The following is a 26119-nucleotide window of genomic DNA, read 5'->3' as shown; positions in this document are numbered from 1 at the left end:
GGGTTTGGTACCTGGAAGCAATCTTTGGCTCAGAATATTTTTTTTTTTTTAAATTTTTAGAAGCTGGGGTATATGGGAGTGAAGAATTGTGTGGTGCCTTGTTCTCTATACTTTTTCCATTCAGCATTTGCTTCCAGCTGCCACTCTTACTGCCTTACACTGGAAGGGTTGGCCCAGGTTTCAAGTGTTTGTGTCTTCCTGAAATGTGGGGAGCAGGAAACAAGGGGTTGATGTAACCCAAGCAAGGTGATGAGAAATGCCAAATGGAGGAAGGAGTTGGAACTGATGGATTCTCCTGATGGAAGATGTCATCAGACAGGTTGTCTCTTGAGTCAGGTATTCCTTGGGGGTGTTCCAGGGACAGGTAGGTGCTGTCTGGTGGTGTTCTGCACAGAAGTGTCATGAGACAGAGAACCACAAAGGGGCTTCACAGGTGCCAGAAGCACTTACTCAACTTGCTTCTCTTGTTGCTGTGGATATTGGCTGTTCCTATTGACTTTTTGTTTGTTTTTTTTTTGTTTAATTTTTGTCCAGAGAGGGCAGGTGAGGCTTGTCCTAGGAGGTCCTGCTTTGCTTTAACAGCATCTTTTTAAGAACAGCTGGAAGTGTAACTGTACTAGAGACCAAACTGAGTAGCAAATGTAAAGAAATTAAAAAAGGGAGTGGGCAGAAGAGTGTCTGTAGAGTCAAAACAGAGCAATATCTTATATGTGCACTAAACAGTGGCACTTTTGGAACTGTACTTCTCTGGAGATTTTCAGTGAATCATTAGACTCTTAAGTCAAGTTCCTTCCACCAAAACAGAGTTTGGGGGGTGACAGTTTCAGGGAACAGAAATACCTTCCAGAATTTCTCTCAGTGCTGGGGTAGAAGAGTGCTTTCTGTGAGTAACCATCTTGGACTAGAAGTGTTGCCAAGCTCCTAATACCAGGCCAGTTCTGCTGAGCTGTCACCACTTGTTCTCATTTGAGCCTACTGCTGCATTTGGATCTCTTTTCTCTACTTGACCAGTGCTGAAAATAAACATGATGCTGTTTTTTTGTGGTCTAGAAAGACCATCTCAAACTGTCCCCAGATTCAGTTTGATCATCTGAAACTTTGATCAGTGTTATCACAAATCCATATTCTCTTTGCATCCCGTTGTTAGAGTTCTAGCAAGGGCTCTTTGTGGTTTTGTTTTCCATTGATTGAAGGTGTTACTGCTCCCAGCTCTCTGCTGCTGCCTCCTTTTGCTGGAAGCTGCAGCGTGTCCTTGTGTCTCAGTTATTTCTGTCTGCCCAGTGTATTAGCTTGAAATTCCAGTGAAAGTGGCCTTTTGGCTCTGAATGGACCTGTGTGGTTTTTTCTCATGTGTGTTGCTGAAAGAAGAGCAGAGAAGAGGTTAACATGCTGCAGAAGAAAAATACATGCTAAGCTCCTACCATGAGCTGTGAGTTATGCCATAAACGAGTCGGTCCTTTCTAATTAAAGCATCACAGACTCTGGTTGTCTTTTTAATAACAGGTTCAGAAGCAGCTTTCATCATGATTTTTAGATCCATCAAGCTATATTGTCTCTACACAGGAATTACATGAAGTGTTTGTGCTTTGTTCAGATTACTGGTTTTTGGTGTTTTTAAGCTCTGCATTTTCTGTAATGCCTCAAAAGCATAAATTCCTTAAGGCCTGTTGTAGGTATCACACCAGCAACACCTCTTTGTGACAGTATTCATGAAAACCTCAGGAAAAAGGCTGCCTTCCTCTGTACCTTGAGGTGCAATTCCAGCTTATGCCCTGGAGAACTGGGAAGGGATTTGTCCTTGTGTCCTGCACTGTGATTTAGTGTGTGTCTCTGAACCTACAGCAATACAGCCCCAAGTTCCTGGTAGGTCTCCTGGGACAGGATTTGAGCACACTGAGGAACCAGAGGGTCTAACAAAGGGCTGGCATTTGAGAAGGAGAGCTGTAGGTGCAGTACCTGATGGTGCAGAACCAGTGCTTCACCTTTGGGCAATTGTATTTTGGATTGCAATTTGCAAAGACTGTACTTTCACTCAAGGATCATCCATAATGAAAGGCTTTACAGCTTAGAATCTCCAATTTTTAATTTTTTTTTCATTGTGGAGTTCTGCATGAAAGAGTTTAGCGTAGTCATGGTGTGCTTCTTCATAGAGCTTGCTAAGTTTTGTAAGTGACAATACAGAGATGTGTTGGCTTGTGTCAGAGAGAGCCTCTGGTGAGTCTGTGGAGAAAAAAACAACCCCAGCAACCCAAAACTTAGATGGAATAAAGCTTGAAAGAATTAATTCTTAAAAGAAAAGAAGCAAGATTGCATGGATAGATGCAATCTAAGGTGTTTCTGGTGTGTGGTATGCTTGTAAACTAAGGCTTCTCAGCCCTCATACTGTCACATTTTAGTTAACTTCAGAAGTTTTATGAGAAGTAGAGTCTTATCAGGAACTTAATTATATCCTGGCTGCTTTTAATCAGTCTCTCTGAAGACCAGATGGTTGTGTCTGTCATTGGTGCCACTCTGATGCTGAAATAGTACTTCTAGGAATAGAACATTTTGCTTTCTTGTTTCTGCATTTTATCTTTGTTGTGAAATTTCTCTTCCTAAAATTTGTGCATTCTCGTTTTGGCTTCTCTCCCTCTGTGATTGCTGTGTTCCTGGATTTAGATTAGTAAATACAACTCAGCATATTCTTTGATACTGTGATGATTGTTCTGGTCCCTTTAACAGAAGCAATAGCAACAATCTTATATGGCCTGAACATTTTAGCTATCTGATATACCTTTCAAATAATCTTCCATTCTAAAAAAAAACTAAGGTGTAGAAGACTTTAAGGTGCCTCATGCAGTCTGAATAGCTAATTGATTATGTGATATATTGAATTGGGACAGGGAGAGGTCTGGAGATCCTTATCCTCTGAGGTAGAGAACTGGAGTACAAGTTCATTTCTGAACAGTTCACATTTCTGGAGTTCATCTGGTTTCAGATACTTTTTAGTTTTATAGTGGAAGAGCAGCAGAGTCAAACTGGGCCCTTGGGCTTGTGTTCCACAAAATGTTTTAAAGTGTTTATAAAAAAAAAAACAAACCCAAAGCAGCAGTATTAGAAATGAGAGCGAATAATTTAAGCTAAGATTGTAGGGTGCACTGATCTGCTGCAGTTTATCTCTTGGGAGGACTTGCACACTTCAAATATAGTGTGTTTTGTTATGTGGTACTGATAATGAAAACTAAATCTTGTCTTTGCCCATTAATTGAAAATGTTGAATATAGAATGTTCTTAAATAGCAGAAATCGATACCATACACCCTTTTTTTCAAAGAAGCTTATGTGAAAGCTGGTTCTGTGTTTGTTCTCTGATAGTCTTTGGGATGTTCTCACACCTGAATACTTTTTTTCCCTTAGGTGAGTGGAATCAAGAGTCTCTATGAGTCTGAACTGGCTGATGCCCGAAGAGTTCTGGATGAAACTGCCAAAGAGAGAGCTAGATTACAGATTGAAATAGGAAAACTGAGAGCAGAACTTGAGGAGTTCAATAAGAGGTGAGGAGAGCACTTTTATTATTTTTTTTTCTTTTAATTAGAATAGGCAATACCTGTTGTGGGAATTATACCATTGATGCTTCTTAAACTGCCTTTTGGAAGCAGATCAATGAGGAGATGCAGGTTTGTCAGAGGGAAATGCCTCTGTTAGTTGGTGCAGCTGATCAGAGCAGATAATTGCACCAGTATATCCACAAATGTATTTGCAGGTCTAAGATGAATATCCTGTGATTGGAGCAATTTGAGGCTGAAACAAGAGGCTGTGCCTGCTTTGTCCTGTTGTACCTCCCCTTAGGTGAACATGCACGTGTGCAGTGCCTGGTAATCTGGGCTGAGGAGCTGATCTACATTTAAACTGACCCATCCAAGGAAGGGTTAACTTTAAAACAGTATCAGTTTTATTGTCTGGTTCACTGTCACAGAAATGGAGGGAAAGGGAGCAGTCTGGGAATGTGGAAGCAGGGTTGCCTTGAAAACACATGAAGCTACAATGTAAGTGTGCTGGAAAAAGACCTTGTACTGACTACATTTTAAAAAAACTGCTGCTCAGTCTGCATCACAGAGAATTAGCATAATCAACTAGCTCCAGAAGCCAGATGTGATCTATTATTTCAATTCCCATGGGAGTTTTTGTAATCAAATACATACTGTTTAGCAGTAGAAACATGATTTTAAAATTAATATATGTGGTGGCAAAATCAATTTTTACTTCTGATTGTATTTTGGTACCTGTTTTAATAGATAAGATTTGGGAATTACAGACTTTTCCCGAGCAGGTCAGTATGTACATCACCTCTGTGTGAATGCTGTTGGCCATAAAATAGCTTTTAATCCAACAGTGCCACTACAGGCCTACTGTAAGTCACTCATCTCCCCTTATTTGCATCTAAGTGGTCATAAAAGGAATTAAGTGTTTCTCTCCTTTGTCTTTTTTTTTTCCTGACTAGCTGGTTGATTTATGGTAAAGTATTTTTTGTTTTCTCTGTAAACTTTGCTGTATCAGTGGCTATTCATTTTCTGTGCTGAGCCCTCTTTTTAAACACAGCCATTGGAGGTATTTTGTGTGCTTTCCCCTAAAACAATTGTCAAAAGGTGAAATGGCACCTGTAATTGAGTGTGTCAGAGTGAAGCCTGTTGAAGCACAGTCCATACCCCAGGCCTGCCTGTGGCCAGAAAACCTGTGCACTGGTATTTATGGACTTGGTTACCTCAACTTTTGTTAACCTTGGAAAACCCCTCTGGTAACTGGGTCAGCCATAAACCTCTGAAGTGAAGTGAGGTGAATCCCACCCAGCCCTACTGGGAGGTACCTGTTGGGACTGTTTTTCCTCTTCAGAGCCTCAGGCCAGCAGTCTTGGCATTTGTTTGAGATGGGATATTTTCCCTGCCAGTTGGCACTGTGTGGTCATTAAGGTTGTCTCTCTTGTCTCAGTGACAGCAAATACTTTGCTTGCTTGGCTTTTAAAGTAAACTCCAGAAGAGAGCAACAGTGGTAACTGGGAATTTGGTTCACCTCTCCTGTTCTGCAAGGTGTTATTTCTGTTTTGACTGAGGTATCCTTGTCAGAAGTGTTGTCACTTGGCAGGTAATGAGAATCCAGTTGATTCCAGTTCTTTAGGCTTTTGATACCACTAAGAGATTTTACAAATAGCTTGTTGTAGAAAGTTGTACACTTTTAAAAGTGATTGAAATGGTGTTTTACCTCGGATCACATCCCTTGTCCTTTGTTGGGACAACTGAGATGCCCCTTTACCAGTCACTTTCAATGACTGGTTAATTCTACCAGACTAATTTTGAACTTTTTATTTGTTTGTTTTCTAAGATAAACTAAATATGAGGAAAATATACCTGGTTTTCTATTTTTCTCTGTTTTTACAGTTCATAGCAGTAGAATTGAATTCTTCTTTGGCTTCAGAGCTGCTCCTGCCAGATTCCTTCCAGTCCATTCAGACTGTGCACTCCCAGCTCTGAGGGGGGTGAACATCGGGCTGCAGCTTCCTCTGCCTGCTACCCCACATGTAGGGACAGGACAGGGGGGGAATGGCTTCAAGCTGAGAGTGGCTTTAGGTTAGATATTATGAACAAATTCTTCCTGTGAGGGTGGTGAGGCCCTGGCACAGGTTTCCCAGAGCAGCTGTGGCTGCCCCATCCCTGGAAGTGTCCAAGGCCGGGTTGGATGGGGCTTGGAGCAACCTGGGATAGTGGAAGGTGTCCCCTGCCCATGGCAGGAGGCTGGAATGAGATGAGCTTTAAGGTCCCTCCCAACCCAAGCCATCCTCTGATTCTGCAGTCACTGAAACATTTCCCATGAGCAAACTTGGCAAAAGCTTCTGGAAAGAAAGAGCTCTTGAGGGTTACCCGAACCTGGTGTTTTTTGAAGCACTGACACATCTCCCCAGATACATTGACTGCTGTTGGGAACTTTCAGGCACCTCAGGGACCTCCAAAAGCAGGTTGCACTTTTGTAAAACCTCTGTCACGTTTTTGCATGAAGGCAATAAACCAGGCTGAAATTATAAATGAAAACAAAAATGTGAATGAAGGTGGCTTGCAGTGTTCTCAGTGTCAGTGTCCTTGAAGGAGCAGAAGTTACTTATCGCTGTCAGAAATTCTTTATGGTGCTTTGTCAGGCTGTACATCCAACACTCCTGTTCATTCCCATCCCTGGAAGCACTCACTGCCTGGCTGCTGTAGGTGGGAGGAAGCAGGAGGCTGTGTGAGCACACACTGCTGTTCATGCTCGGTGTGAAGTGGCATTTGCCCTTTGGGTCCTGCACAGGCAGAAGGCTCCCAGGTCTGCCTGGCTGTGACACAGAACAGTGGCTTGTTTTACTACACAACACGTGTGCCTCGGTGGCCTGTGACATTCTAATTGCTGCTAAATAACTGTCTTGTTTAAGAAGTCATGTTTTGTCTATATGTCTCCTGCAAGCTGCTGAGTCTGAAGACACTGCACATATGTTGCAGAACAGAATTCACAGCGACAGATTGGACCAATGATTAAGAAAAATCAGTTGCAGTTAAATGAAAACAAATTCCAAGATCTACACCAAGGAATGCAGAGAGGACATGAGTCTTCTTCTTGTATCTAGAGTGCATTGCAAAATAAGGGTGTTGACTTAGAAAAAGATGCATATCATGCTGAACCTTGTAAGGAAATACTGTCTGTAGGGCACACCAATACCCCATCACAGGGGATTTTTGTTAAAAAAGATAAAAAGCTGTTCCCTGCATCCTGAGTGGTGTGAGAATAGAACAGCGAGCTGAAGCTGCAGCAGGGAGGGATTTACTGCACATAACAAAACAGTTTTTTAAATAACATAACAACACAGACCTAGAGAAGCTGCAGAAAGTCAGTATGTTAAAGATTGATAAATACTTGGTGGGCAGGAGGAAGATGACCTTGATGATCTCAGCTCAAATAATCATATTTAAAGCAGCTGGAGATGTTTTGCCTGTAGTGAATATTGCTGAAGAAATACTGTTTTATTGCTGAAAGGTGACCACGTTTCCATAGTGAATTACTTTATACTTTGTGTGGGAATATGTCATGAGGAATAGGCTTGGCCACATCAAATAGAAAACCCCGGGGATGCTCAGGCCTCTTTGGGGATTGCATGTACTCCTCCTCATGGGCTGTACTCTGAAGTAAAAGATTTCAGCAGTTTAGTGTGCTGTGCAGCTGCAAGGTGAAAAAATACTGTTTACACCACGTGTGTATTGTCATCTCTCAGCTGCCAGAGTTGCCTTCTTGTTTTCCCCTTGCCTGTCCGTGGCATGTTCTTTGCCATGCCATGAGTTTACAGCTGCACGTCCCGGGGGTGCTTCAGGTCACTGATGAGCATTTGCAGGTTATGCAGGAGCTGTGTGGGGCCTGATAAAAGGTGTCTGATACCAAAACACCTGTGGTTGTGACCAGGACACGCTCAGGATGGCTGTGCACCTGTATATCAGTGTAATGAACTGGTGTTCTTGCAGCTACAAGAAGAAGGACGCGGATCTGTCTGTGGCCCAGGGCCGCATTAAGGACCTGGAAGTTCTGTTCCACAGAAGTGAAGCAGAACTCAACACTGTCCTGAACGAGAAACGCAGCCTGGAGGCAGAGGTGGCTGATCTGCGTGCCCAGCTTGCCAAGGTATGCCAGGGAATGCTTCCTTGCTTTAGCACAGACAGGCTGTGCAGTGTGAAATCCCCTTTCTTTCTTTCCAGTTAGTTTGTAGTGTGAACATTACTGATCCACCTCGCTTACTGCTGAACCTTTGCCTGCCCCTCTTGGGATGCAAAACTAAGAAATCCCTGTAAAACAACCAAAACAACATAGTGGTTTGGACATTTTGCTCATCAAAAGCTTTTTTTCTAAACATTCTGATGTTTTTATATTCATGGGATATCAGGTTCCTAAATGTTGTCCTTTGTAAGGTCCTGAATAATTTTACACTTGTGCCAGAGTCCCCAGTGGGACTATGCTGGCAAGAAAAAGAAGGTGCAACACACTGTGCTTGAGGAATTAATAATCCTCAGCTCCAGTATTGCAGTGTATTGAAATAATCCTACATTTTAAATAGCTGGTATGCAAAGGTGAAAGCTTGGTTGAAATATCCATTAGCACACACACATTCTTGTTCTTTTTTTGTTGGTGGTGTTTTTTTTTGAGGGTGGTTGGTTGGTTGGTTGGTTTGTTTTGTTTCTTTTTGTTGTCAGTGGTTCATTGGTTGTTTTTTTTTTTTTTAAATCAGTGGCTTGACATTAGATTTGTTATTGTGAATAATTGGTCCAAAGACATCAGATGAAGACCATAAAGGGTTTATGGATGGAAAATAGGAATCTGGACAAAATAAAGTCATTCTCTTTAAAATTCTGTGCTAGGCTGAAGACGGTCATGCTGTGGCTAAGAAGCAGTTGGAGAAGGAGACACTCATGCGTGTGGACCTGGAAAATCGGTGCCAGAGCTTGCAAGAGGATTTGGATTTCAGAAAAAATGTGTTTGAGGAGGTATTATCAACCTAATAATCTTGCTATAGTCCAAAGTTTAGGCAGGTTTTAATCAAACTGACTATGAGTAACTAGTTCAGGTAGGGAAAATTAGTATTATTCTTCCTTTAAATGAGTTGAGTAATAAAATAGTTAAAGGTTTTGCACCTTTTTACATGGTAAATCAGTGGTGGAGCTGGCATGAGAGCCAGGTGACAAGGGTATTGTTTCATTGGCAAGTGAACTAATGGAGCAGCTGACTGCTGTGGGAAAGGGAAAGTTTTGTTCCCTCTCTCTGAACCTGGTTGCATGGCCCTGCTCCTTACCTGCACTGGCTTTGGTTATTGTTGGACCTGACTATAACCTGGTTTTATTGACAAGAATAGTATGCAACTGCCCTGCTTTTTGCAGAGATAGTTCTCTTCCTCTTTAGTGAGTGGCTCTGGTGAGGACCAGAGTTTTTGTAAAAGTGGGAATTGGGAAGGGGAAGCGTGACCTTCTCTCTGTACCAGATGTGCAGTGTTACAGCAGTTTATTCCATCCTTGGTGGCTCTGCAGACTCACTCAGTGAGAGTTGCCACGTGCTTCTGCCCTTCATCTCACCTATGCCAGGTGTGATGTTTGGCCCCACCATGCACCAAATCATTTCAGCCTGGTTAGCTAGTAAGATACTTAAGAGTTTTTTAGTTGAATTAGTTGAAAGCTCAGCTAAGTGGCTGAGTTTTGTTTTACCAGAATTCAAATGAGTGCCCAGACTGGTTTCAGGGATGGGACAGGCCTGTGTGGCTAAGGACAGGAGACAGGGGCTGGAGCAGGGCAAAGAAACCAACCAGGGAGATCACCTGGAGTTGTACTGGCTGTTTTCTCACTTCCATGCCCTGAAGTGGTTGGATTGATGCACGTGACTGCAGTGATAGACTTTTATTTGGTTGTAGGACCTTAAAATAACTTTGCTTCTTGAGGAGAACGTGTTGTTACTGACTGAAGGTGAAGCTAAATGAGACAGCAGAAGCTAATCTTAAAGCTTGCTCTGCTCAAGGGTGGGTGTTCCTTTAGCCATCCCTGGAGCTCTCTGATCTTTGCATGGACCAACTCAGCACAAAGCAAAAAAGAAAAAAATTTTCTTTAGGTTAATAAATGGGTTTACTTCAGTGAAGGGTCCAAATCTCTTAGAATTAGAACATCATGACTGGGAGTGTGGCAAGTCAGGCCTGCTTATTCTAGTGGTGTTGAAGTGCTGGATCAGCTCAGCCCTTCACCTGATCCTTTGTAGTCCCCCATGACATCCCTGAGGCCTCTGAGCTGTCATTGCCTACAGTTACTGAGAGACTGCTGCTTGCTAGTTTTTTTGGTGTAAAAATTCACCACAGAAGGGAAAGCTTCTCCCATATCACTTCAGGGCACGTTACTGCCAGTAAAAGGGCACGTTTCTGTAGATTATTTTTAGATGTAGAGCATTTCTGCAGAACAGCCAGTAAAGTTGCTCTGAATTTGTATTAGCCTGCTATGACTTCAGTGTGGGCATGCAAAATTGAGCCTTGCTTTACTTGCTGTTCTTCCTCATGGCCCATCCTGCTGACTTCAGGCCTCCTCCCAGTACTCAGGACCACTCCCTGGTTGTTTGTCCTGCCCTGAAGGAAGAAATTGTTTTTCTCATACCACACTTTCAGACCTGACCAGGTCTCTGCATGGCTCAGCTTGAATAAGTGCCTGAGTAAGCCTTACCTTACTAGTTTGGGACCAGTGTTCTTAGGCACAGGAAACTCATACTTCTCTAAAAATGAAAATTTCTTAGTACAAAGTCTGACCATAAAAAATTATATTCATGTCTTCAGGATTGCTTGGGTTGCTGCTTTATTAATACTGTAATCAAAATCTAACAAGGAAGGGTCATCAAGTATCTAGAAAAAGATGCAGTTTTTCTCTATAGTGATTTTTTTAATATATGTAATGGTCACAAAAGGTGTTAATTTTCATCTGATTCCTTGCAGACTGCTGTTGTACTGTCAGGATGTATATTGAGAGGGAAAGGGTTTGTGGTGCAGCACATGGAATCTCTTTGCTGTCTAAAAATTAATGTTTTCTTCTACTTTCTTCCCCCCATTTTGCTTTTTGTAGCATAAAACAGCTCCTTACTTAAACTCTATATGGCTTTTTTTGAAGCTGTTTTTAGGTTGGATCACTTTAAAGAATTCTGTCCTGCCAAATGAGAACAGTAACTTGCATCTGTTGGTGCCCACAGCAGTTCCCAGGCTTAAAGGCTCCTCTATACTAAGTAGTTAGCACTGAAATAGTTAATTGTTGTCTGAATTTAACTGCTTGTGTTGTTTCCCTCACTGTGGGAATTTGTCCCTCTTTTTCTGTTGCCTGTGTAGGAAATCAGGGAGACAAGAAAGCGCCACGAGCATCGTTTGATCGAGGTGGACACCAGCCGCCAGCAGGAGTACGAGTCCAAAATGACTCAGGCTCTGGAGGATCTGCGCAATCAGCACGATGAACAGGTCAAACTCTATAAGCTGGAGCTGGAGCAGACCTACCAGGCCAAGGTAACCACTGCTGTCAGACTGGAATCCCAGTCTGGGGGAGAAAACCATTTTCACCAGCCCCGCTGTTCGTAAGGAGACCAGTAATTATAATTTGGGGAGGCTTTTTTCCAGTGTTCAGAGGCTTCCTGTGGGGCTTGAGTGCAGGTGCATCTTCAGGGAGGTCATAGAGGTCATAGCCAGTCAACATAAGAGAATGAAAAGATGACAAGATTTGAACAGGGGAATGATGAATAAATTAAGTTGCTTTCCCCCCCGCCCACATAAAAGATGGTTGTTATAAATGAAGTTGGAATGTGAAGGGAAAGAGGCTTAGCTGTGAACTTCCTTCTGTGGATTACTAGACAAAGATGTGTCCCTGTTAGAGACCTGAGCTGGGGAAGAATGTGATGTCAAAGCAGATGGTTGAGTTTAGCTGCTGAGTGAGTCCAGGATGAGATGGTCTTGGGTAAAAGCTCACTTCTTGCACAGAACAGATGTGGAGCTGCTGGAGCAAGTCCAGAGGAGGCCACAAAAGTGATCAGAGGACTGGAGCCCCTCTGCTATGGAGAGAGCTGGGAGAGCTGGGGTGTTCAGCCTGGAACAGAGAAAGCTTGGGACAAACCTTTTGCGACCTTTGAATACTTAAAGAGGGCTTATAAGAAAGAACATCATGATCTTTGGTAATAAGTAATAGAAATTCTAAATATGAGGATTTGGGACTATGCCAGCATGACTATAAGGTTGTTAGAATTCAACTATTCTTGATTTTAAAACTTTACAAGAAGTAATGGAGTGTGTAGTTGAAGCTCCTTCAAAATCCATAGCCTGAAGAAGGCTCTGTGTGCTGCTTAGAACTTAGTGAACAGCAGAGCTAATGAAAATTGATTTTTATAAAGCTTTGTGCTGTGTGGCTAAAAAACATCTGCCTGTAACAGTTCTTAGAATTGGGTCAGTTTAGTTTTTGGGTGGATTCCATGGTGTGTGGCAGAATTGTTGAAGTCCAGCTGCAAGGCATGCAAAGGATGCTCTTTCTCACTGTCTGCTTTGATGAAACCTATCTTGTAACCAGCTTTGAGCTCCGTTGTTGCTCTCTAATTTGGTTAAAATTAGCCACTGGAAATGGAGCTTGTTCACTAAGTGAATTTAAGAAAACAAATTGTATGTTGGCAATTACTAAAGAGAAAAAGGTAAAGTGAATAAACCAAAAAAACATTGTTTTGCCTCTGGGGCAGGATGTCATCTGGAGTGCCGTGGGTAGTTTTATTGCTTCTTGCAAAAGTACTACAGAGTAATACAGAGCAGACTGACAAAGACAATTTAGAGTATGAAAGAGGTCATGCATGAGGAAAGTTTTAAATGAAACTTCACCTGGAAAAGAGATGCCTTTAGAGAAGGGAAAGATACAGTGGATGTCTATAAAAGGGTAAATAGCATGGGGAAGGTGAATGAGGAGTGATTGTTTATTTTATTTTCAGTAGAAACAGGGACATTGTTTCTTCTGAATCTGCCACTGGACATTCAAAGAGGATTGTTCTTTATTAATACAGAACTACACTCCTTGCCCCCATAAATTCAAAAAACAGAGACAAATTCTTGCCTGAAAAATCCACTGAGAGAGACAGTAAGCAGCAAAATATTGTCTCTGGCTTAGGAAGTCCCTGAGTTGCAAATGGCCAAAGGAGACATAATACCTGTGGAATATTTTATTGAGTTAGCCCTTGGGCATCCAGGGAACTGTTGGACCAAGACATGGACTTGCTAGGCAGTCTTTGCTGTTGTCCAATGTGCTTGGTCTTAGGACAAACAGGCAGAGAATGGTCACTTTTTTGGAAACACTAAGGCTGCTTGTATAATGAAAGGTCTAACAGACTATTTTTTTAATAGCATAAGCAAATACTATAGGAATAGGTCTGAAATAGATTTTCCTGGTCCTTTCTTGCATTTCCTTAATGTTATGCAGTTCTTATCCTAAACTCACCAGATGTCCATTTAAAATTTTTTGAGATTAAGTGGTTGCTATTTTTTTACCACAAGGATATTGTAGGGGATCTAACTCAATGCAGGGGATCTAACTCAATGCAAGTGACCTGTATAAAACTTACCTTCCAGCTGGAGAATGCCAAATTGTCCTCTGACCAAAATGACAAGGCTGCTGGTGCAGCTCGAGAGGAGCTGAAGGAGGCTCGCATGAGGATAGAAGCTCTCAGCTACCAACTCTCTGGCCTCCAGAAACAGGTAAGGGAACTAAATTTGCTGTCACCTTGAACACAGAGCACTGTTTTGTGTGGATATATTAACGTTCCTGGCCCTCCATATTTTCTGAATTTTACATAGAGGAGTTTTTGGTTACGTTCATTTGGGAGGGAGATGAGTTTTAACCTGTTTTGAGTGGAACTGCCTGGCTGCCAACTGGGCTCTCCCTGCTGCTCTCTGCCTAGGCCAGCGCAGCGGAAGATCGCATCCGGGAGCTGGAGGAGATGATGGCTGGTGAGAGGGAGAAGTTTAGGAAGATGCTGGATGCAAAGGAGAGGGAAATGACAGACATGAGGGACCAGATGCAGCTTCAGCTGACGGAGTACCAGGAGCTGCTCGATGTTAAATTAGCGCTGGACATGGAGATCAGTGCTTACCGAAAACTCCTGGAAGGGGAAGAGGAAAGGTAAGTACAGATTCCAGTTTCTTTTCTAAGGACTGGCAGGTGTTGTTTTCATTTCTTACACTTATTTTTTACCTTTTTGAGCAGGAATGCCCAGGTTTTCTTTCACTGAAGTTATAAGGGCTTCACACCACAATGTGTTGTATGGAACACTTACGTGGAACACTTGTTGTCAGCTGAACACCATCTTTATTTTATTTTGGTTTTTGTAAGGTTTTGGAGTACAGTTGAATATATCATTCCGTGCTTGGTCTTCATCTCTTTTTATTTAGGTGCTTGTACATCTGCATTTTCCTGGTTTTAAATCATGTGGCCTGAGAATACTGTGTTTAGTGGCAGCTGTGCTGGAGGGGAGGGTTAAGTGATCTGTGTCGCTCTCATTAGCACTGCTTTCCCATGTCATGTATCATCCTGCCAGAGTATCCTCAGGGATGGGTAGCCCCCTCCTCCTCATGTATGCAGTCCTCTGGACACACAGAGCGAGGCTGCTGTCAGCAGCACATCACAGTCTGGTTACTGATGATATCCTAGCTTTGTCTGCTGTTCCCTGGGTGAGTTAATTCAAATGCTTTCTTGATTGCCTTAAGGTTGAAGCTCTCTCCAAGCCCCTCCTCCCGTGTCACAGTCTCTCGGGCTACCTCCAGCAGCAGCAGCAGCAGCACCTCCCTCGTTCGCTCCTCCCGGGGCAAGAGAAAACGCATCGAGGCCGAGGAGCTTTCGGGCAGCGGGACCAGCGGGATCGGCACCGGCAGCATCAGCGGCAGCAGCAGCAGCAGCAGCTTCCAAATGTCCCAGCAAGCTTCAGCTACAGGAAGTATCAGCATAGAAGAGATAGACCTGGAGGGCAAATACGTTCAGCTGAAGAACAACTCGGAGAAGGTGAGTGTCAGCAGAACAAGGAGGAGCTGAACCGAGACCTTACACAGCCCTTTGCAGCACAAGCAGGTGCAGCCACGTGGAGAGGAGGAACAGCAATCTCAGGGTGCAGGAATTAACAGGGGCACTGAAGAGTTGAATGTTGTGGTGGGTTAACGTGAGTGTAATGTTTGCTGCAGGAAGAGAACACAGTTTGTGTTCCAGATGTGTAAACGTGTGCTGGAATATTGCTTATGGAAACAGCCTACTGTTGTCGTGTGAAATGAATACCCTTTAAAATTTTGCTGAATGACCTTAAGGGATTTACAATTTAGACTCTTACTGGATATAGAAAAATACTTTCAAGGTGGAATGCAGATGCCTAACAACCATGCAAATAAATTTATATTCACGTTAATTTAATAACAAAGACCTGAAGAAAGCTCAGATGCCTGTATGCTCTGTTTTGTTCACTCTAAATAACCTTTTGACTCTCTCCATTAGGATCAGTCTTTGGGTAACTGGAGGCTGAAAAGACAAATTGGAGATGGAGAAGAAATTGCTTACAAATTTACTCCTAAGTATGTCCTCAGAGCTGGGCAAACTGTTACAGTAAGTTGTACTTCCAGTATGTCAACAGCGTATTCTTTTGTTGATGCTATGGCAACAGTTGTAAATCTTGATGTTTGGTACAGCATGATTTGGTGTATAACTTTTGGTTTCATGGATCTCACTTTAGAAGAGCAGTATTTCAGTTACAAAAATGCAGAACATAAATACCGAAATGCTAATATAGAAATTCACTATTTAAGACCATTTTTGGGGCATAAAGTTGAAGAAAAAGGTGTTTTGGGGAACAGTTCAAGGACTGTTTGTTGTCAAACACCTTTGCCCCAGTTTGGAACACTAATCCTGCTCAACCTCTTAAAAAAATGGGAACATTTCAGAGCATTCATTCAATCTAGTAGACTGTAGTTAAGTTTAGGACTACAAGTAATAGTATAGTTAAAAGTAGGGTAAAACAACCATTGGAATTCAGAAAAAACCCTGGTATCTAGAGAGAAGTAGGAGAATTAGAGGGAATTGTATATTTAAAAGAAAAAAATTGCATGAACAGCTAATTCCAGAATGTCTTTGTGACTAGATCTGGGGTGCAGATGCAGGGGTATCTCACAGCCCCCCCTCTGTTCTGGTGTGGAAGAACCAAGGCAGTTGGGGCACCGGAGGAAACATCCGCACTTACCTCGTGAACTCGGAAGGAGAGGTAGGCTGTGTCTGGGCTGGGGAGCTCCAGACTCTGTCACTTGAGGGGGGGGTGGCATGGCACAATCCTGATTTCGAGATCTCCCCTATTACCTTCTAATATAAGAGTTTATAACACTGACAAAATTAAGTATCTGTATGTATCTGACATTTTTGGGATGTTTTTGAAAGCTTTGATCATCGTGGTGGTTATGCCCATAGACATTTTTTTTCTATTTTATAAAAACACCCTGCTAGTAGAGAATTTATTTGGAATTTGAGTATGTACTTTCAGAAGAGACAAAGAAAAGAAACACTGCTGGCAATTCAAAGTTCCCTTACATAGTCCCTATGACATTCTGGGGTGCAATGTGAATATTAATGTAGGAAGATAGCTGTCATTTCCATGTTGGAAGCATATCATGAGTTGTCATTTGACAGAGGTTCCTGTATATTCTGCATTGTGCTACATCTGCCCACAGTTAATGTTTCAAAACCATCCCTGCAGATGACTTTTGCAGGGGAGAATATGTTGTTCATAAGTGTGCCATTATCCCAGCAATAGGAAAGGGGAACAGACCACATTTCACCAGTTTCTGTGCTGCCTTTCTTGCCAGCAGTTCTCTGGAAGCACTTTGTGCACAGTATGAGGTAGGAGGGAGGATCACTTGTACAAACAGAAAGCTAACTGTCTCAGTATTCAAACTGAGTGGTCAAATCCATGTCTGTTCCCACTGTGGTTACCTTTAGTGTTCCTGCTAAGAACTGTATGTTAAGGACAACTTTTTCCACTACTAGAGTTTTGCACCTCTGATTTCCAGGGTGCAAGTAGATAGAAGAATTTCTTACTTCTAAGAAGTGTTAAAGATAATTTACTAATAGAGGAAGCTTCCTGGGGTTTTAGAATTCTTTTTTAGTGCCTGGCTTGGAAGACCATGCTGATAACCAACATATACAATTGAGATTGAATATTTAGTAGAAATTGGGAATATTCCTAATGCTGTGTAATCATAATGAGAAAGTTTAGTTTCTCACATTCCAGTGTGTCTCAGACAGCTCCTACCTGTGTCTGCTGTGACCTTGCATAAAACTGAAACATGTCTGCTTCCTCTCAAATCCCAGGGTAGTGAAAGAAAATTCCTGCAGCTAAATTACATTACCATGCCTTTTAGTGCACACAAATAGGAATGATGTGGTTTGCAGGATATTACCAGTATTTGCTTCCACCTAGGTCAAGTTGCTTTAAACCCTCCAAAATTTAATAGGGGTGATATATTGATGGTATAGCAAAAACATAAGGAACAGATAAAAACTACTTCTCTGTCATTTTGTGTAGGAAGTTGCAGTGAGAAGTGTTACTAAATCAGTAGTTGTGCGAGAGAATGAAGAGGAAGAGGATGAAGCAGAGTATGGAGAGGAGGACCTTTTCAACCAGCAGGTAATCAGATGCAGAGCAGATGTTTCACTTGTGCCTCACTGGTTGGATCAATCAGGTGTGAGATTTAGGGAGTCCCTTCAACTTTTGTTGACCATTCTGAGCATCCTGGTCCATGTTTGCAGTGGTTGCCTGGAACCCTGCAGCACTGCTGCAGTGCCCAGGGAGAGGACACTGTGATTGCTGCTGGGATCCACCCAGGTAGAGCTCGGGCAGTGGCTGCTGCCAGCTCAGGGTGTCTGTGGCAGAGAGCTTCAGATCACACATTTACAGCATTACCAGGATGTGCTGCTCTGTAAAACAGAGCTGTGGCATTCTTGCTGCAAGCAGAATATAACCAGATAACCACTGCAAACCAGGGAAGGGAGGTGCTTCTGTCGCTGCAAGCTTCAGCTTACTGGTTTATTTTATGATAGATTATACCTTCTACATCTGAAATAAACTTGTTTTTTCTTAGTAATACCACCTGTATGTTTTGATAACACTTGTGAAATAACCAACCAGCAGCTGGCAGAGTGAAAAGGAGAAAGATGCTTCATACAGGTGATAGCAGAAAATATTTTAAATTTATTTGAAACTCAAGCAATTTGTTCCCCTGGTCAATGGCTGTTAGTAGCTCTTTTCACAAAGAACTGATTCTGTGAAGGTTTGCAGGTGAGTTCTGAAAGCTTTTTGGTCCTCAGGAGATTAAACAGTGTATTTGTAGTGTAAAGCAACTGAAACAGAAAGTTTTTCTTACCCAAAGCAGCAGCTTTGCAGCACAGATCTCTCTCGGATGGAATCAGCATCTGAAATAAAGGGAGGAACTTGCTGGTCTAAAGCAAATGACATCATGATTTTTACTTGTCATCTGTATCACTGCTGAAAGTACAAAGACTAAATTCAACTGTGTCTGTCTTATTTTAGGGGGATCCCAGAACAACCTCTAGAGGATGCTCAGTGATGTGAAAAAAGAAGACAGAAACTATTATTTGCGCTTTTTTCCCTTCATTTATTTCCTTTTATTTTTGCTATTTTTTCCCTCCGGAGCCACTGAAAACTATTTTTATATGCATCATCTGATTTCTTTGAAGTTTACTCCTTGGTACATTTTTATAAAAAAATTTAAAAAAAAAACCTTTTCTGAACAAAACTGCCAGAATTTTTAATAGATTTCTTTATTTTTCCCTCTTTGTTGAAACACTATATTGGAATACAATATTTTTCCCCACACAGAGTTTAAAGTCTTATGTAGAAACCTAAAGCAGAAAGGAGATTTTTAGCTAAGATGAGATGAGACTCCTTGAGTGTATGGTAAAACTATAATTACATATTATAACCAGGATAACCCCTTCCCCCAGAAAAGAAGTTTTATGAAGTGGGTTCATCTGTAGGGCCCTGGGAGGGATTCACAGAGTGTTTCCTCCACAGTTGCAGAAATGGTAGTATCTTGCCTGCTATCCTTAGGAAAATTAGGTTCACTCAGAATGGTGTCAGACAATTGCAGTGACACAGGGAACCTGCATTTTAGGCATTTCTGACTCAGGACTGTGCCATCATGTCCTGCTCCCTACTGGTAAAACCATCTGAGTCTGTCACCCCCTGAGCTCTGTGTCACCATTCCAGAAGAGGGAAGATGGTATGTTCTGCTTCCTGAATATACCATATGCAATCAATATACCATCCTAAGCTGGAAGTGTCAAACCCAGAGTTTGAACTGTTTGATTTTCAGGGGATTTTGCCCTTGTGTCAAGTGAGACCCTGTTTAGTCATGGACACAAGTTGTGATGGTCAGTATTTACGATTAATGCTTCTGACATGTTCAGCTTTAAACAGATCGATTAAGATTTTAGAAATTAAACATATTTATACTTTTGGCAATGATAAATACTGGGGATTTTAAAGGTTATCCCGTGTAAATGTTGACTTTTTTAGTCAGAGCTAGATGCAGCTTGTTCATACTTCTCTTATGTTCAAAGGGGCGTTGTCAGGTATCCTAAGGAGCAATATTTGCAAAATAGTGCAGAAATAGTTGAATGACTTTGAAGCAGTTCAAAGGAGCTGCCACTGTTCAGGACGTGAGTGTTGCTGTGCAGTGTTCAAGTGCTTGGGCACAGTCTAACAAGGAGCAAAGGGAGAATAATGTTTTTTATAAAAAATGCTTTGTATGGGTAGCAGGTGATTTTTATTGCGATTTTGTGTCTGACAGTGTCCCTTTTAGCTTAAGGTTTCTGCTGCTGCATTTCTCTGGAGATAAGTCTGACTCCCACGAGGGTTCATGTTCGTACAGTGGTGCATCTTTAAGCACAAGGAAAAATATTTGACTGCTCCAAAGAATGCACTGGCTACTGTACAAGTGAATGTTTTTTTTTTTAACTAGTTATCAGTATGGATACAAAATTTGGATACCATTTGATTCCAGCGCAGAAGGGTGTTTTTACCTGCACTCTCGAAGTCTGATCTTGTCATTCAAATAGTGTAGACTCATCAGACAAGTGACAAGGTTTGGATGTTTTCGGTGGCTTTTGGACATTGTGTTCTCTGAACAGTATTGTGACTGACAGATATAACCTAGAAAGTCAGTTTAGTGGCTCTGACTGATGGCTTTGTCATGCAAGCAGGGTGGGAACAAAAGGGGCTTTAAGCTTCAGCATTTATTTTGCCAGTTTGGAAATAAATCAAAGATGCTACTTTTCTCTGTTGAAGTGGGATGACTGAATTGCTGAAGTTAAAACTAATAGACATTTAGAATTATGTTTTAATCCATTATCAGAAGATCCATTACAAAAAAGCAGGATGAAGATTTGGCTTTTTGGGCTATGGGATAACTCCATTGATGTACTTGGCCATCTTTCTAATGTAATTTTCCCACTCTGCTTGAGTAGAAGATCAAATATGTAGTAAATCATGTCTGTCTCTCTGTAAGATGTATCTAGTGAAATTATGTTTCTCAGACATACTGTTATAATTATCTTTTCTAAATTTGTTGTTATGCAAATGAATGCAATCAATGTAGACTTATTTTTGCAGCACACCTTCCAACCACTGGACAGCATTTCCCTTTCTGATCCACAGCTTCTAGAATATACTGACATAGCATTTGAGGGCTTTTTGCTTTTTCCCTAAAGATCTGTATTTATTTTTTTTACACGGGCCAGTTTTTGGGCTGCTTATTCTTTAAGATTGTTCTGTGATCTTAAATACTGAAGCAATGAGCGTGGAGTTCATTTGCATTTTTTCTGTGATTTTTGTTTGTTTCCTGTAAAGAATGGCCTCGGAAGGGCAGCTTGAATGAGGAAAAAACCTCTTGCTACCTGAGCCATAGTTTTCTTAACAGCTACTGTATGGGGAGTGTGTCTTCTTGTAGCCTTAAAAACTGGTGCTTGCAGATCTCTTGTGATGAGCACTGTGCCCTTCAGTAACAGTCTGCAGAATTTGTCCTTAGATTTGGAACTGTGTCCTTTAACTCTGGAAACAGTTTATCTGATTCTCCAGGACCGTGTTTAGGTATATGCAGGTCACACAAACCAGTGATGGACACTGTGGGACAGCCAGTGGATGATTCTGTTACCACAGTGCTTTTTAATAGGCTACTAAAAATATGATAACTAACTCCTGACTGTAAATTACAAGACACAGAAGAACTACTGTATTCCATGTACTTTCTCTTTGTGTGTGTGCACCTTCTCCAGGCACCATCCAGTCCTCTTGCTTTTGATGCTGAGCTTCAGTCTAATGGTGCTGTCCTAGTAAAGCTGGTGCACCAGACTGGGAGGCAGTTTTGTGGCTTTAACAAAACAAAAAGCATTGTTTCTTTTTTTCCTCTGTCTTTCAAGGATTTTTGTCCCATTTTCAGGATATTTAAAGATTTTTGTTCAAATCCAGTGTTCCCTTGCCCCCCTTTTTCAGTCTGATCCTGTATATGAACCACTCTTGGAGAAACTGGAGAATGGTCAGCAGTTCTACTCCAGTGCTCATACCTGGTGTAGAGCTTGAAGGAGAAACAGATTCTACTTGTCTGGAGGAAAATGATTTTAAGGTGTCTCTGAAGAGGGAAACAAACCAGTATAGCTTTTATCAGAGTAGTTACTTGAGCATAACTACCCATATGGATGTTCTGATTCCAGAAAAACAACTTTATTCTGGATGAAATAGAAAAAGTTTTTCCTATGTGTAGATCATAACAGAATATGATATAAAATATGGACAACGCATCCTTCCCCCTCCTAAGCTCATACCACATGAAAATGCTTTTTAGAACAGGTCCATCCATCTGCAGATCTGTCAGGAATGTGGTGTCCTGTGGAGTGAGGTGTGGCCTCAGAGCCCCTGGCACTTCATGCCACTTCTTTCTCCCTTGCTTCCACATTTGTTCCTTTAAGTGTTGCATTGCAGTGACTTACTCCAAGGAGCAGAGTGGCTGGGATTCCCTTGTTGCTGCACATCTGTATTTCCAGGGGTTCCTTTGTTGCTGCACAACTCTAGCTCCCGTGTTTCCCTCGTTCCTTGGCTCTGGCAGAACCCATTTGCACTGACACGTTGCTCACTTGTCTTCAGCTCCGTGTCGCCGTTAGACAGGAGTTGGCTGCATAGTCTGTGTTCGTAGCAGGAACCAAAAGTCTCATGAAGAAAATAACCCTCTGCTTCCCGTGGCTGAGATGTAAAAGCCAGCTGAGCGTGTGTGCAGCTGGCAGCAGTGTGGGAGCTGTGCTGTGGGGTGGAGCAGACTGTACTGTGAAAGGAGATCACTGCGTGTGGTGTCTGCCCTCGAGCAACGGGACACCTCATGGTCAGTTCAGGGATCTTACTGGGGTTTACACACCCTTTTTTCTTGTTTTTAATGCTCATCCTGTATAAAAGCCCTTTAACTGCAACCTGAACAGAGGTTAGAAGAGACATGTAAAAATCCTCTCTGTACCCCAGGACATTGGAGAATCTTAATTTTCTTCACATCAGAAGGGTTTTGATGATGCAGGAAAACATGCATGCTGTATGTTCTAGATCTCCTGTAGCCACTTCTCTCACATTTTCACTGTTAAGCCATTCTCTCTCTTCTTTCTCTATCTTCTTTTGAAAGTCTTATCTCTAAACAAAGGCATATTTGATCCTGGATTTTATTGACACTGTTGGGTCCAAACCCTGTGTGAGCAGGAAGCAAAGCCTTGTTGTGAACCAGTGAGCGGAAGGTGAGATAGTGATTGCATTTTTCAAAGCACTGTTTTAGCTGAATGTCAGGACAAATGATATTGGAGAAATTGTTTTCTCATTTAAAATGGCCTGGGAAACAGAATTTTGATTTGCCCTTCAATATGCTTAGCTTTAAACCAGTTTAAAATTATTTAAAGGTGTTTGGTTTTTTTATACAAGACCATATTTACATGCAATTATTATTTGTAAACATAATGCCTTTCTTGAAATGCTAAGGTCTAGAATGAAAAGGATGGCCAATATTGAAAGCCTCTATTCAGAATAAGCATAAGCAGTGATTTGACTTGAAGTTGAGGAAAATAAAATGTGGTTTATTGAACTTCCAGATTTTCTACTTAGCTTTTACTGAAGTGATGATTCTGTGCTGGTAAGGCAGATGTTACTGTGTATTCAGCTACCCAGATCATTACACTAAAAGTACAAGCAATAATCTATTCTAAGTTTAAGCCAAAATGATTTCCATTTGGGCACAAAATGCAGTTGAACTTTTATTTTCATAGCAGTGATGCCTCATGACTTGAATTGTGATTTTTGCTTTTTAATTTTTAAATTTTTGGGGGGCACAATTTTGATTTGGCTCGAGGGCACTGCTCAGTGCAGTGACCGCCTCCAGTCAGCTGCTGCAGATGAGTTTTTGGAAGGTTCAAGTTTTTAAAATAAGGAATTGTGAAAAAGGTTGTGAACTGAAACACAGAAGACAAAATTATTAAACTGTTCACTTGGAACTTTAAAAAACTACATAATGATCTAGACTTTATCATTTCAAAGTGTTTTTTTTTTCTTTTTAGAATATGCATGCCAAATGTCTTGTCTTTTTCAATGATTTGTAATATACATTTTATGACTGGAAACTTTTTGTACAACACACTCGAATAAATGTTTTGCATTTTACTGGTTCCCTTCTTTCTTTTAACCAACCTCGAGGCCATGTGGCCCGTTTGAGATGATTCATCCCCGGGGGGACCTTTCTGTGTGGAGAGAGAGAGAGAGAGGACACAAAGAGCTGTCCCTGCTCCTAAGACTGATCAGCTGAGTGTGTCCCAGCAGGGATCGCGGAGTGTGTCCCAGCAGGGATCGTGGGGTGTCGGGTGTCCCAGCAGGGATTGTGGGGTGTATTCCAGAAGCAAACCAGCGCTTTCCTTAAACGGGACGCAGTGCTGGTGGAAAGTGCTGTCCTCTCCGATCAGCAGCAACAAAAACAGCAGGAAGAATATCAGGAGCTGGAGCAGGAAACCATCCCCTTCTTCTCACCCTTGCACTGAAGGCGTTTTTCCATTTAACCTGCTTGATCCTGACGTGAGAATGAGAGCAGACACCGACCTCCGGCTGGGATGGATTCTTAGGATGGGCAGTGTTGCCGCGCAGCTTCCAGCCCACTTTCCAGTCCGTGCTGATGAAACTGTACCTTAGGCGGCTGCCCCATCGTTAGCACTGGCTGGTGGTGCTCCTGTGAGGTGTCGGAATGCCTTCTGGTTGAAGTGGACAGACCGACAGACAGGATGACACGGTTTGCAGTACCCTGAGTGCGGGCTCTAGCCAGTGAAGACTAGAGCAGTTTGGGCTTCAGCTCTGCTGTCAGTTCCTTCTCTCGTACCAACTCTTTCCCTCACATCACATCTTGCCCCCGTGGTGTCCTCTCCCGTTTGCTTCTACCGCGTTCCAGAGCGTTCTTACTCAACGGAGGAGACCGCAATGGAATTGAGGCAGAATTAAGGGCACGAGCCTCTCCCCCGAGTCACGTCAGGCAGAGGAAACGATCGCCATCGCCTGGAAGGGTGAATTCCAGAGAGAACCCACCGAGGAGCTGCTCTCTGGGGGGAGCCCAGCTCAGACCGGGGTGTTCCGCCGCAGGGCAGCCGGGCAGCGTTCGTCTCTCTGGTGCTGCCGGTTTAAAGCCCCTTCCCCTCGCCCCTCCGCGGGGCTGCGCTGAACGCCGGGACTCGAACGCTGTGTCTGACTCGGGCCCGGGCCGACCCTGCCCTGGGGAGTCCCTTCGGAGCTGGCCGGGGTCGGGGCCGGCGGTGACACCCGCGCTGGGCACACGGTCCCCGCGGCCCCGCTGAGGCGCCGCCGGCGCGCTCGGGTCGGCCCCGCTCGGGTCGGCCCCGCTCCGTTCGGCCCCGCTGAGCCCGGCACGCTCGGTTCGACCCCGCTCGGTTCGGCCCCGCTCGGTTCGGCCCCGCTGAGCCCGGCGCGCTCGGTTCGACCCCGCTCGGTTCAGCCCCGCTCGGTTCGGCCCCGCTGAGGCGCCGCCGGCGCGCTCGGTTCGGCCCCGCCCGGCGCGGGGCCCGCCGGGAGCCGCAGTCCGGGCGCCGCCATTTCGCCGGCAGCGCGGGCACTGAGGGCATGGAGAGCGGCTTCGGCTCCGACTTCGGCTCCGGGGGCGGCGGCGGGGGGAAGCTGGACCCGGGGCTCATCATGGAGCAGGTGAAGGTGCAGATCGCCGTGGCCAACGCGCAGGAGCTCTTGCAGGTCAGGAGGGGCGGCGGGCGCGGGGGGCTGGCTCGGTCCCGGTCCCCGTCCCCGTCCCCGTCCCGCTCCCCTCGCGGCCGGAGCCCCCGGGCCGCGGGGCCGCTCACGGGCTCTCTCCGCAGCGCATGACGGACAAGTGCTTTCGGAAGTGCATCGGGAAGCCCGGCGGCTCCCTGGACAACTCGGAGCAGGTGAGGGCGGGCGGGAGAACCGCGGACCCGCGGTGTCCGCGCCCGGGGCGGCCGCTGAGGCTTTCGTGTCCCGCAGAAGTGCATCGCCATGTGCATGGACCGGTACATGGACTCCTGGAACACGGTTTCCCGAGCCTACAATTCCCGGCTGCAGCGGGAGAGAGCCAACATGTGATGATGCGTTCCGGGCCAGGAGGGACCATGTGGGGAAGGGACGAGCGGCCAGTCCAGGTGGTTGGGGGTGAATCCTGCTGCCTTCCCAGCCCCTGCCGTGGCAGAGCAATAAACCCTCGCTAAACCTTTTGCATCCATTGGCCTTTATTAGCACCAGCCCCAGGAGCGAGTGATTTTTTTTTTTCCAGCCTTGAGAGCCACCATGAGCTGCTTGATTTACTTCTTGCCCTTCCCAACCGTCCAGACTGGCCAAGGCATTATAGCACTTGATAAATCCCTGCTGAAAGGGCTGCGAGAGGCAAGGAGCCTTCTGTGGAAAAGAGGGGCCAAGCCAAGCCAGCAACACAGTCCCTTTGCCCGGGATTCCAGCATGGACCCAGCCATCAGGTAGTCACCCAGTCCTTTTTCATCAGTAGAAAAGCTGCCATAATATCTCCACATGCCACCTGGACTCTTTCTTCCCTTGTATCTGTGTATTTCTGTGTGGGGCTCACTTTGGGCTCATAGGCTTTGACTTAGTACAAGCACAGTGTTGGGGAACAGGTTGCAGCACAGCCTTGCAAATAGTTGTGCCAGCACAGCTGGGGGATGGACAGGGTTGGGAAGTGGATGGATTAATTTCTTTACAGAATAAAGTACTCGGGTTCATTTCTTTATAGAATAAAGTGTGTTGTGTTGCTGTGATACTCTCTGACTTCTGGTTTGGCTCTGGCACAGACGTTCCATCTTGGAGCCTACCTTCTAGGCATCATTTTTTTGAGGGAGGTGCATGTCTGCAAAAGAGAACTGTGGGTCTGCTTTGGTGCTCAACTCTGTATTACACACCTCTCCTGAAAAGCTGGGTTTGTGCTGTATAGTCAGCAGTGGGTACAGCAAGAG

General features: G+C 43.7%; 2 protein-coding genes across 3 annotated transcripts in view; both read left to right on the top strand.

Moving 5' to 3' along the window:
• Positions 1-23294, top strand: part of LMNB2 (lamin B2) — a 31366-nt gene extending 8072 nt beyond the window's left edge. Inside the window, exons 2-12 of the mRNA XM_051810650.1 lie at positions 3396-3532; positions 7511-7667; positions 8399-8524; positions 10879-11049; positions 13138-13263; positions 13467-13687; positions 14272-14563; positions 15044-15151; positions 15684-15803; positions 17118-17219; positions 18123-23294. Coding sequence (XP_051666610.1) covers positions 3396-3532; positions 7511-7667; positions 8399-8524; positions 10879-11049; positions 13138-13263; positions 13467-13687; positions 14272-14563; positions 15044-15151; positions 15684-15803; positions 17118-17219; positions 18123-18164 — 1602 coding nt within the window. The 3' untranslated portion in view covers positions 18165-23294. The remainder of the gene's footprint in view (positions 1-3395; positions 3533-7510; positions 7668-8398; positions 8525-10878; positions 11050-13137; positions 13264-13466; positions 13688-14271; positions 14564-15043; positions 15152-15683; positions 15804-17117; positions 17220-18122) is intronic.
• A 1400-nt stretch (positions 23295-24694) lies between these two features.
• On the top strand, positions 24695-25926 carry TIMM13 (translocase of inner mitochondrial membrane 13). 2 transcript variants are annotated; one of them, XR_007908218.1, is made up of 4 exons: positions 24695-24875; positions 24998-25066; positions 25143-25297; positions 25429-25926. XR_007908218.1 is itself a non-coding variant. In XM_051810793.1 (3 exons), the coding sequence occupies exons 1-3, from the start codon at positions 24750-24752 to the stop codon at positions 25239-25241; spliced, it is 294 nt and encodes a 97-aa protein (XP_051666753.1). In that variant the 5' UTR covers positions 24695-24749; the 3' UTR covers positions 25242-25926. The 2 variants fall into 2 exon arrangements, 1 of the variants encoding a protein (XP_051666753.1); XM_051810793.1 differs by having other exon boundaries at positions 25143-25926.
• Positions 25927-26119: the final 193 nt, after the last annotated feature.

Source organism: Manacus candei, unplaced genomic scaffold, assembly GCF_025592945.1.
Source record: "Manacus candei isolate 608988 ecotype Guabito, Panama unplaced genomic scaffold, ASM2559294v1 h1tg000078l, whole genome shotgun sequence".
In the NCBI taxonomy this organism is placed as follows: domain Eukaryota; kingdom Metazoa; phylum Chordata; class Aves; order Passeriformes; family Pipridae; genus Manacus; species Manacus candei.
The sequence above is the reverse complement of the archived record's forward strand: the minus strand, read 5'-3'. Positions and strand labels throughout refer to the sequence as shown.

Bases quoted from the DNA above. Each gene is read 5' to 3' on its own strand.
- TIMM13 (XM_051810793.1), top strand. From the start codon at position 24,750: ATGGAGAGCGGCTTCGGCTCCGACTTCGGCTCCGGGGGCGGCGGCGGG. The intron at 24,876-24,997 runs GTCAGGAGGGGC...CTCTCTCCGCAG, and splicing joins ACGCGCAGGAGCTCTTGCAG to CGCATGACGGACAAGTGCTT. The intron at 25,067-25,142 runs GTGAGGGCGGGC...CGTGTCCCGCAG, and splicing joins CCCTGGACAACTCGGAGCAG to AAGTGCATCGCCATGTGCAT.